The 11,821-nt window shown below is 43.2% G+C and overlaps 1 protein-coding gene across 2 annotated transcripts in view; it reads right to left on the bottom strand.

Moving 5' to 3' along the window:
- Window positions 1-8,824, bottom strand: part of LOC143429935 (uncharacterized) — a 411,918-nt gene extending 403,094 nt beyond the window's left edge. For both annotated transcript variants that reach the window (XM_076905794.1, XM_076905793.1), the window contains exon 1: window positions 8,499-8,824. In XM_076905794.1, the coding sequence (XP_076761909.1) occupies window positions 8,499-8,570 (72 nt within the window). In that variant the 5' untranslated portion in view covers window positions 8,571-8,824. The remainder of the gene's footprint in view (window positions 1-8,498) is intronic.
- Between the last annotated feature and the right edge of the window lie 2,997 nt (window positions 8,825-11,821).

Genomic DNA, 11,821 nt, shown 5'->3' on the forward strand with positions numbered 1-11,821 from the left:
TAACCCACGAAATGTTTGGCTCGGCTGCAGATAACACCAATCTATATCTATACCCATACAAAATAGTTCCATACAAGAGAAATGAACAATACCATCGTTTCTTCTTATCGAAACGATCTAACACAACAATATTCAACGATTTCTAGTAAGAAAACATGTCGAAAGCCAATAGCGAACACCCCTTGGCGCGCGTCGAACTCATTTATACAGCGTGACCAGTAATATAATTCATTGCAATAATAACGTTCCTTGACCCGACTAGTATTCGAGAGCGCATAGAAAGAGAGGGAGGGAGAGAGCGTAACTGAATGCTCTTTCATTGTACCAATTTAAATTTTTATGCTTAACCCACGGCTGAGGGGGTGGGGGGAATCTTTTGTGCGTCCTCGTCGACTGCTAAGCAACTATCATCAATTATCCTCCGACATTGGCAACGCACGGCTCGTGGCACGTCGTGGGCTCCTCGAGAGAGCCTCGACAGAGACGCGGCGTTCGTTTCCATCCGACGAGAGCACGAGCGTTCACCTCGCGCGAGAATCGCCGTGAATAAAGAACCGGCGGAGGCCGGCTCACGACGATACGGATCCAACACAATGCCCATTCCAGTCGTGAAATTGTCTTAATTGCGATTCAAGTTTTTGCGAAACAACGCCGGAAGTTCCTACGCGTGGATATAGAGATGGGACCGGGTTTCTCTCAGATTACCATCGACTTGGTGGATTCTCTGCATTGTTGTCTCCGAAAATTGTCCATTCCAGTTAACCCTTTATATGCCAGACGGTGTGATCGCGCTCCTCCTGTTCAATGTTCTTCAAATTCCAGCTAGTCGATCAGGAGATCCAAACTGACTGCACGTTAAATACTCACAGGAGTGGTACAGCAACAATCACGCAATATTTTCTATCGATGAGTAGAAAAACAGCGCCTGCTTGGAACTTTGAGATGTAGAACTTGAAAAGTGCAGTAAAAATTGAGAAGCATCATAGCGCTGCTTAGAACTTTTTTGACAGAAAAAGTAAGAGGTGCCATCCGCTGCTTGGAACTTTGAGACGAAAAAATTGAGGAGCGCCTTCGCGTTGTTTGAAACTCTTAAACGTAAAAATTGAGGAGCGCCATCGCACTTCCTGGCACTTTTGAAGTGCCATCGCGCCTCTTGACATTTTTAAACATAGAAACTCAGAAGCGCTATGGCACTCCATGGCACTTTTCGATTGAATTTCTCCAAAAGTCCATGGCACTCAAACTATTAATGCGTTTTAACCGGGTGAATTGAATCGTTGGAACTCGACGGCGTTCGCCTTATGCGCCCTCATTACGCTGTTACATTTGCCAGGTTATAATCAAGCTGATGGCTCGCTCCGTGGAGCGTTCCATCCGCGTCCTTCGTGTTTGCTAAGGTTGATTCAAAAGGATTTCGGAACAATGTTGGTGTAGTGAGATTGTAGGACCAGCTACAAATTTTGCCGCATGATGCGTCAAGAACGTTGAAGTTTTCAGGGTCTTGGTAGTTGGACGCTGTCGCAGCCGATGCTCATTTAAGGAGAACGTTTCCGGTATTTCGCAAGCGACTTGGCTGACTTTGTAAGGCAGCTAAAGACATTGTAATACGATGTGAGACACGCGGTACGAGTCCTTGGATTCCAGGTAGAACCGCTACAATGGCTACACGTACCTAAATAGAGATTCTCTGGAATAATGCATCCACGCTTTTTGAATGCATGTTATTACGAAAAGCGCATGAGGACAGAAATTGTTGAATTCCAATTAGACACACTTCTCTTTTGTACTCGAAATCCTACATTTAGTATTCGCCGAGTGACAGCTGCAGTGGAAGCAGTTTCGTAAAACGAGGTACCAGAAAATTCAGCGATCCGCCGAGGTTCCTCGCACTTCACTTTCTCTGCGTCTGAAGGTTCACCTGGACGTCGAAGGAGCGAGGCGTCGTCCGAAGGCACAATGACGATATTTAATGGGGGCAACGGAGCGTGGAGACGCGACTCGCGATGAAAGAACCGAAGCTGGAAGGAGAAGGGCACGTGTTTCGTTTTTTCCCGTAGGAATTTGCATAGCACCTTTCTCTGGGATCGGACGGACGGGGCAAGCTGCTGTTTAGAAGCGCGCTCGATTAATTAGCGGCGAAAGTAAGTGAAATTGCAGGCGGTCGCATTGTGCCGCGGCTCATCCCTGCTAACGCGATGCAAGAGCGTCCGGGTGCCGCGCTCTCGAGGAATGCCGGCCATTTTTCTCGGTTAATCATAATCGCGTATGTGGGCCACGGGAAAAAAAGAAACGAAACGAGCACAGAAGCCGCGTTCTTCGCTCTATTTAATACCACGGCGTTCCCAGATTAAAATTTCGACTGAATTATGGCTCGAACGTATAGTGTAACGTGGTGAAGACACGTGGCGGAATATCTTTCCCAATTCTCTGCTTGGTTAACAGTAGCTCGGAAATTTATATACAAACTCTGGCACATAATCTGTTTCGCTGTTAAAAATTACATAAGAATGTTGTACGGAAAAGACTCGTAAGAAATCTATTCGTGAAACGTAAAGAAAATGATAATGGACTTATTAGTAATAAAAATATAAGACAAAATTAAAGAAATAATGCTTGCGCAGTATTATATAGTTTTGTATTTAATATTCAATTTTTCGAATGAATTAAATGACTGTTCGATGCCACGATTTCTAGCGTACTTTCAAAGTAACGTCACAAACTCTGTCAATATGATCTTATATAACATTTACGTATACCATTAAATTTATTCAAAAAATGAAATATTGATTCAATAAATTTCAAACTTGTTTCCTACTGTAATCGTGTATTTTTCTTCATTTTTCTAGTTACGGAGAACGAAGACAGATATATATGAGTATGCAGATGATCACAGCGAGGTTGCAAGGAAAAAAGGCGACTGCGGATCGAATCTCAATCATAAACATCAATCATATCTCTTCAATGAGGCATTCATGAAGTTTTTTTAAGTGCACCTTAGTAGTATCCTTAGGCAGTAATATGTATCCGTACGTAACAACAATCTAGCAAAGTTTATGTGCAGTAACTCCTCGAGTTACAACCATTCGCACTTACGATGAAAAAATACTCCAGAATAATATTTATATATACATATGTATATCATCATTTTTGTATGTAATTATTTACTTATATAGTATGGGTACTTTAAATTCACCTTTTCGTAAATAAAATTCATCCTTTTGCAAATAAAGTAACTCTACTTAATGTATGTAGGAAAATTGTGTGTAAATATAATTTATATAACCTAGCTTATACATATATACATAATGGTTCCGCTGTAACAGTTGCTGATGACTTAAAGAGTTTGGGTTACTTTAATCCTTCAGAAGATGAATGTGTTTGCACTTTCACATACAATTTTGATAAATATATACTAAGCAAATTAATTATGTAATTAAAAATTACGTAATATGTACGAACTTTAATGATAATTATTTTTAAATAGATATCTATACTTCTTTTAATGAAGTCTTTAATTTCTTGCTACCTAGTTTATATGTGGCACTTTCTAAAATAATACATTTAAGTAAAAGTATTTGATTTGCAAAAGGATGAATTTGATTTGAAAAAAGGTAAGTTCAAAGTGTCATTGCTGCATGTAGTTAAACAATTAAAAGTCGGAAATAAAAGCTATTAATTTTGACGTGCATACACCTATTATAATTATATTATTTATTTTTGTATGAAATTCGACTTACAACCATATCGTTTTACATCCGAAGTTGCAGAATCGTCGTAAGTCGAAAAGCGACTGTATACTAAACACTCCGTGCAAGATCAGCAATATTGACGAAAGCAATGCACGCGCTCCTAAAGTCAGTATACACGAGTAGATCTTTAAGGAATTTGTAGATGTACAGAGTTTTAGAGCGTCGCGTTAGACAACGGCAAATATGTACCCAGCAATAAATCTGTGTCAATGTAAACGGTGCGCCTATTATCGGCCGTTCCCGCCGCGTTGCTTCGAATCACCACGTCATCGTTCCGCCGAGAAGTCGTTCCCGGGAGGAAATTAGCTTCTTCGGTCGCGGCAAAACGTTTCGCAAGAAACGTTAATACATATTAAACACGTGTCCCGTACGCTGAGACCAGGGTCGAACGTTTTTCTGACGGTCCACGAGCAGCGAGCATGTAACCCAGCCGTACATCAGAAATGAACAATGATATCGTCGATCTCGGTTCGCATAATATGGAAACCTTCCGAGAAGGAAATATTATAGGTGGTATCGCGCGATTGAAACGCAGGTCCGCCCGATTTCTGGCTAATTTCAAAGACGATCAACGAACGTCCGAGATAGGATGCTCGCGATACGGGGTTTTGCGGCGAATTAAGAGAGCAAACAGCTGGGAACGGGTATGCAAACGCAAGAAAACGGGGAGAAGCTCGTTCGTTCAACTGCAACACGCATCTCACATGGCTGATCCGATTTGCAACGACCGTGAACGTTAACAATAGCGATTAAAGAGCCATCGATCAATCTGTCCGCCTACATTCGTTCTAAGCAAACATTCTTCTCGACGTTTCCACTTTCGATTCAACTTATACGCGCTCGATAATGGAACAAATTATTGCCGATAAAACGGAAATGGTTCCACGGTGTCGCTGGTGCCGATACGAAGAAGCAAATTAAATTAACGCCGCCGAGGAGGAGCAACGTTTGATTGCAGACGCCACCGGGACTTCTTTCGTTCTTGTTTCTGATACGCGGGTCGCGGTTGCGGGAACAAGATCCGCAAAACATTGCGATACCACGGGTAACTGGAGAAAATGCTGCGTTAACAAGTTCGAGATAAAACTGCGACTGAATTGCAACAATTTCCAACGTCGTTTGCACGATCGTGCACGACCAGCGACTAAGTACAAGCCTCTCAGCTCCTGTTTCGCGTTCCTTCGACAATTTAATACCAGACATTCGTATCCCGAGTAAGAAAACTCTCAACCCTCATTACATCAACTGCCATCCTCTTTAAATTAATTAGAATCCGAGTTAGCGTCCGAGTATCTTTTGCCGTCCTTAACTTTTTCGATTAAATTCGTAGAATTTAGTCTAGTTTAGAATTTAATTAGAATAGAAGAAACAGACGATAATATAGGATTTAGCTAACAATGACGATAGCAGCAACAATTGCTCGAAGGAAGGAAAAGAAGTGCGACGTGGAGCGAAAATCGAAATAGATCAGCACGCCCACGCGACAGTGTCCCGGTCCGTGGTCGCTCGTAAGCGCGATAAAACCGGGAAAACGGTTCACGCCGGTTTCGCGAGATGTTCAAGGGCCGGACGAGGACAGATAACGCGATAGAGGGCGGCGGGAGGGGTTGGTCAGCCGTATTTATCACTCGCAGATCCACGGAGAGCGCACAATGCGAGGCGAGCGGTCCAGCCGGCTCGTGGAACGAGACGCGATGTAGTGCAGGTAGATTTATGGAAGGTAGGAGGGAAGAGAAGAGAAAGAGAGAAGGAACGGACTCCGTGTGTTTGTGTCGCAGGTCAGCCGCGGTTCACGGTCACCGGGACCAACCGCTGGACTAACCTAACGTAACCTGACTCGGCGACCGCAAACTGAATTGCACCCCGTCCGCCCCCGCGACATCCCCTGACCATCACTTTCCAACCGTCTACCGTTCCTTTCTTCCGATCCCACCATTCCTTCCCCTCTCTCTCTTCCTCCTCAACGGTTACCCCATCCTCGCGAACCTCCCACCCCCCCTAGCGGTGCACTTAATTTATTAAGACGCTGCGCCCCCTTAGGACCACCAACTCCAGACTTTGCTAAAGCGCCAGCCACCTTTTCCCCCTTTCTTTCGCTTTTTTTTTCCTCATCCTTCCTCGATAATTACAATGCGAGGCTCGCGCGTCGACTTCTAGGAAGCGGACCGTGGCTCCGATCGGCGACGCCTTTGAAACGCGATGGATTCTTGTAACGATCGAAGCTCCTGACCGGACTCGGATTATTCGATTCTCGCGTCGGATGTTCGAGGTGATGATTAATGTAAGGAAAGAACGATTGTTGGGATACTCGCTGGTTTGAAGGCTAACTATGCATTTCATTTTAATTGAATTCAGACGGTTGCAAAGTTCATTCGAAGACTTTGAACTTTGAATTGTGACTTTACGTAGAATTCTCGATATTATTTTTATATAAGCCAGAAGAATTGTTGCTTAATAGACTGTTTCAGTTTAAGAATTGATCGATTTCTATGTCTATTCTTAAATTTTCTATTTTAATTCTGCTGCAACACAGAGCTGGATTAGGAATTCCCTGGATAATCCTAGTTCGAGCATTGGTGATTGGAGTTTTCCAAAAGTAATTAAACTCGCCTGTACAACCGACCTCTGGGGACCCTAACTGTACTAGTGTACCATGGGTTATTTCCACCTACTGATAAAAGTAGAGGAACGTTTGTCTGGCACTTATTTGCTAAAAATAATCCCCAGGGCTAAGAAACAGTCTACAAGCTATACGCGCGGAAACAATGCATAAACTCTGCTAGCTTAGAATATTATTGGAGTTCAAAGTAATGTCAACACAGCTGGCTGTTCTATCATTTTCTTAAATGCATAATTCTGAAGTGGTTATTCTGAAGATAGAGAGAGAGAGAGAGAGAGAGAGAAAGAGAGAGTTCTATTTGTATAGCGTACTTCAGGGTTGTCTCAATACTTGGTAACCCTTGCTAATTGATGCTAACCGCTTTTGAGGTCAAAATGTATCCCTATTTGGATCTTAAAGAGAGCCTTTTTCATAACTATAGATAAACTATAAAATAGTAGATGTATTTCTTAGTAGCTTGATCAGAGCATAATTTTGCATAGTTACTCAAGTGTCCACAATACGCTTAAAATATTTAAAAGATAGAAAGTGAAATGGTTGTGCTTCCAAATGATACAAAGTTGTAGAAAAAGAGTTCGTTTTACTTGTATAGCGTATTTCAGATATTTGTTAGCCCCTGCTAATTGCTGCTAACCGCTTTTGGGGTCGAAATGCGCCCCTATTCGGTCCATAAAGTCTGTTTTATTGCCCCTACGGCAAGAATCGAGTAGCAAGCCCGCACAATCAGGTATAAGAATGCCTACAACGTCACTGGTGTCATCTTACTATTATTTATGACCGTTACACTTCAATTTTAATGAAATTGCATAAAAAATTCATTAAAACGATAAGAAATCTGTCGAGAAATCTACTCTAAGACTTACAACTGGCCGTGTAACCAAGACAACTTATCCTACGCCACTTATTCTACAAAGACCTAACACGTTCGACTCGCATAACCCCTGGCACATCAAGATATAACAATCGTTTGCATAACCGCTCGGTGAATCCCCGGGCGGACGCATCAAAGTAATTCAATCCGACACATCGTAAATTGCACTACGCTCACCCTCCCGCCCTCGTCCAACCCGCGTTTCCCTTCCGCGGTGCTATACGAAATTTATTAGCAGGGTGTGCCTCGATAGGTACACAGACCGAGCATCGGTGAACCTCTTTTTCTTGATTGATTAAACACGCCTCGCAAGGCCTGTCGGCGTCGTGTTCACCGCGTACCGGCTAAGCGCACCGTTCAGCGGGAAAATTTAATAACAGGATCTATCGACAAATTAGAGCCGAGCGTATCGCTCGCCGATTAATCGACGGGCATTAATAACAAGGTAGGCGCGAGGAAACGGAGAGCAGAATAATTGAAGGAAACGATGCTCGTGGTACGATTCGGGACACGGTGAGAACGGTCCAAACGAATCGTAACCCGATGGAAAGCCAATGAACCGTGCACGCATTCGATCGATCACGATACATCGATAGAGATCGACACCGCGACCAGCACGAAACGGCACAAAAAATAACCTCTACGTCGGTTCCGCCGGCAATTATCCAATTACTGCGTTCGCATTAGTCGCAGTTGCACCGTGTAATCATAATTGCACTGCATCGTCGGGTATAAAAGGTTCGAGCGGACTTTGAAATGTAGCGGAATACGATGCGCGCGCAGCGATCGTACATTTAACCACTTCGAACTATTTGTAACCATCGCTCTCTAATTTTGATATCACAAAGAACTTTGAACTGTGCCGTCTTTTTAAACCGTTACTGAAAGACGGATGCAACGAGCATTTTGCAAAGATTCTATTCCATTCTATTCCAAAAAAAAAAATCGATGCTGCCCGTACGCGGTGATTTTCATACCAAGTACGGTTTTCCGGTCGACTCGTTGCATAACGCATTCAATGGCTACCGCAATTACAGCGACCGTTTGACGCGAGACACGGCTAAGTTCGCCCGTAAAATCCTGACCTTGAGAATTACGATGCAACGTTTATCTCCACCCCGTCGATGGTAACGCATCCACGAGCGGCGGTTTCGCTCCGTTCCCGACGAGCATTTGCATCGCGAACAACCGCACGCCCGCGCGTAAACTAAACTATATACATGCGTATACGGCGCCAAATTACGAAGCAAACACTTACCGGCAGATTCCTGAGCCCCAGCCGCACCTTCGAGTACTTCTTCATAAAAACCCGCCAGAGCACGTACGCCATGACGATTATCCAGCTTTCGACGCACCAATAAGGTTATCTTTGTTCTTCTTCCTACACTTATCCCACTTTGTACCGCTCTCGTGCAACAATTTCGTAGGTTAACCGTCAGCGTTTGTATCCACGTTCGTCTGTCCGTGCCGCGATCGTTCGATCATGGAAATTGCTCCGCATCTCGAATCTCGAATCTCGATCGAGGGGTGGCGACGCGAACGCGAACGCGCAGTAAAAAGTCGATATCGAGTATTCCTTGTATGGCACCAATTTTTTCCGAACAACTCCACGCTCGTCTAATCAATGACTTATACTTCCTATTGTGCTGTTAACGATGTTAATGACGTGATTATGTTATCTGCAGAGCAAAGGAAAGAATCGTCGAGTAAAAGAAAATAGCTGCACGTGTCTCGTACGCGTTATAAGTTAAGGGAAATGACACACTTCGCGTGGAAATTGATGTAGCGAACTTCATACCGATAATGGGATGTCTGATAAATTGTCGTTCACTTCAAACTGAACAAAACGTAACTTTTTATGCACACGCGTTGTCTATGATTCTACGAATTCTTGTTCGTAACGCGTCTTGATGAAATACGCTTTGATAACGCCGTGTCACAGCACTCCGTTTATTTCGCGATACGTATCGACGTGCGAAGCATACGCGATTGCAACAGACAACACAAGAAACGTCTTATCGAGGACGATACATTAACAGGAAGAACTAAAACGAACGAATCCGGTGATTCTCTAAGCTGCGTGAATCGATCTCCTGCGTAATTCATTATACCGCATCGCTTGTAATTGCATCCGGCCATGCACGCCACCGATACTACCGACGCGTGCGTGATAATCGATAAACATCGAACGCAGCGTCCGTTCGTCCGATCGAAATCACTGCGTCGCGTGAACGAACGACGAGCACGAAACAACAACAGTCTTCTGTTTTCGACAACGAGAGTGTACGATACGATCACGTGTAAGATGGTAAACTCAATCGTGGCATGTGTCGTGTATGGGACAAAGATCCATGCCAGTCCACTCGCAGAAATGATTCAACCGCAAACGACGCCGCGAGAAATGTCGTCAGACCGGAATCCACGGAAGCGACTGTCATGATTTAATCGACGAAGCCAGCGAAAACTTTCTGTCGTCCTCGAAGGGTAAACACTGGCGAAGTAACGCCGCGCACGATTAATCGTTCGACGAGAAAAGCACACGCGTCACTGTTAAACAATTTCGAGCGATGCCTCTGTTCGAACTTTTATTGGCGTTAATACGTCGGGATCCACAAGGATTTTGAACGAACAGCGCGCGTCGAAACACCCATGCGCCTGACGGCACTCGCTGCCGAGATATAACTGACACGACACACGCAACTGCCTACTCTCGCGCTCGAACCGTGGAACGACGAAACGGAACGCCCGGAACGCCGGAACTGCGGAACGATATATGTATACCTGGATAGCGGTTCAGCGGGACTTTAGGTGTGGCTTAGCCACCCCGACGCGACATAAAACGGAAATAAAGGGTGTGTTCGTGAAGTCTAGGTGCCTGAAACTTCTAGTTCATTGAACTAACATATTTAAGTCGATATCCCCATTTTGTATCGCTTAACATGTTGACGCTCATTCTGCAATTCGACGATGGACGGCAAAAATAAACGTTTTTAAAGTTTAAACGCTTCTATTTTATTGATCAGTATTTTAATCTTTATTATTTAATTACTAACAGAAAGCAGAGTTAAATACTGGTCATTTAATTCGTTATCTTTTTTTGATTAGTTGATTCTTGAAGAGTTCAATGATTATTTTAAACTTACGGAATACAATTATTAATTTCTTCTAACAATTTAGAATTTTTCTACAAATTCGAACGTTTGCGAACAAAGCTGTCGTTTGCTTTTACAATCCCAAGAATTGGGCGCGTATAGACGGCATTTACGTCAACATGTTAATATGAATCTATGATTAGACAGAATTTAAATTAAGAATGAAATTTGAAATAGTATGCCTTTAACCAGTTAGCTGTGGAATTTTTTTTTAAGATTCCCTCACCTGGTGCACAATTAAAATCAAACAATAACGTGTATACACATTAATTGCTCTAATTTGTCCCAATATTTGTACTAGTTTATACTTTCACGAACCATGTAAAATATCAATTTGTTCGGAAAAGAACCCCTGATACCATTAAAGGGGTGTAGATAACGTACCCTAAAGGCGCAACTAACAGTTATTTGTCACGCGAGAAGCATCTAGAGAGAAACGAAACCATTCGTATCACAACAACAACGTTCCCCCAGACAAATGATAAAAAACTAAAGCTCTTTATCATTTAATTACCACACTGTATAATTGACTCATTAATTCAAGAATCGTATGATTTGCGTTGACCTTTTCCCTTTGCTTTTTTGCTTCGTTCTAAAAATAACTTCTTCAGCGTGGATATCGTTTTTACAAATTGCACCGCACCATGAAAAGGTGAATTCCTCTGGAGACGATCTTTGTTCTCCGTCGCGGCATCGTAAATCGATGGCGCCAACAGCGGAGGGAGGCAGAGATGGAAAAAAGAGCGTTCGTTTAAAAAGCAATATAACGCGCGTTGGTCGTAATGGAGGAAAGAGTTAAAACGAATCAGCGTGTCTCACGGCACAGCCAAAACAAACAGAGCTAAACAAGCGGAAGGCTCGATGCCCCCGCTCCACACGTGCCCTCAGCCTGTTTACATTCGTCTGTTTTCACTTCGATGCTGGCCAGCTCGACTTCCCATTTCACTGCTGCACATTATGCGACCATATTACGATCCTACGTTTATACGTTCCACGTGCATCGAAGCCGTTTGATTTATTATACTCTCGTTACCAAGAGCTAATCGACGGAACAATTAGAAAGAATAAAAGTGCACCTGTTATTGACTTTCGCAATGGTTGCCCCGATTCACGTTACAGCATTGCGTTTTTTCTTCCCATTCGACGCAAGCGCTGCATATCCTGAGGCGTAAATGACGTTGAAATGCGAACATTTCCTACTGTTAGTGACACGTTTTGCGAAACGAAAGGAAAAGGAGCTACCGATTCGCGACCAATTTTCGGAGTCGATAAACGATTTCATATACATAAAAGTAACAGGAAAATTGTCAAGTTGGTTTGGTGTGGTTTCTTTGTTTCTGATTGATTTTAGTAGATGTAGATAGCGCTTAAAAAGACATATTGCTTTTATATTGTCCAACGGAAAACAGTCCTCTTAATTGTTTCTTTA

The sequence above is a fragment of the Xylocopa sonorina genome, chromosome 12 (assembly GCF_050948175.1).
Source record: "Xylocopa sonorina isolate GNS202 chromosome 12, iyXylSono1_principal, whole genome shotgun sequence".
In the NCBI taxonomy this organism is placed as follows: Eukaryota; Metazoa; Arthropoda; class Insecta; order Hymenoptera; family Apidae; genus Xylocopa; species Xylocopa sonorina.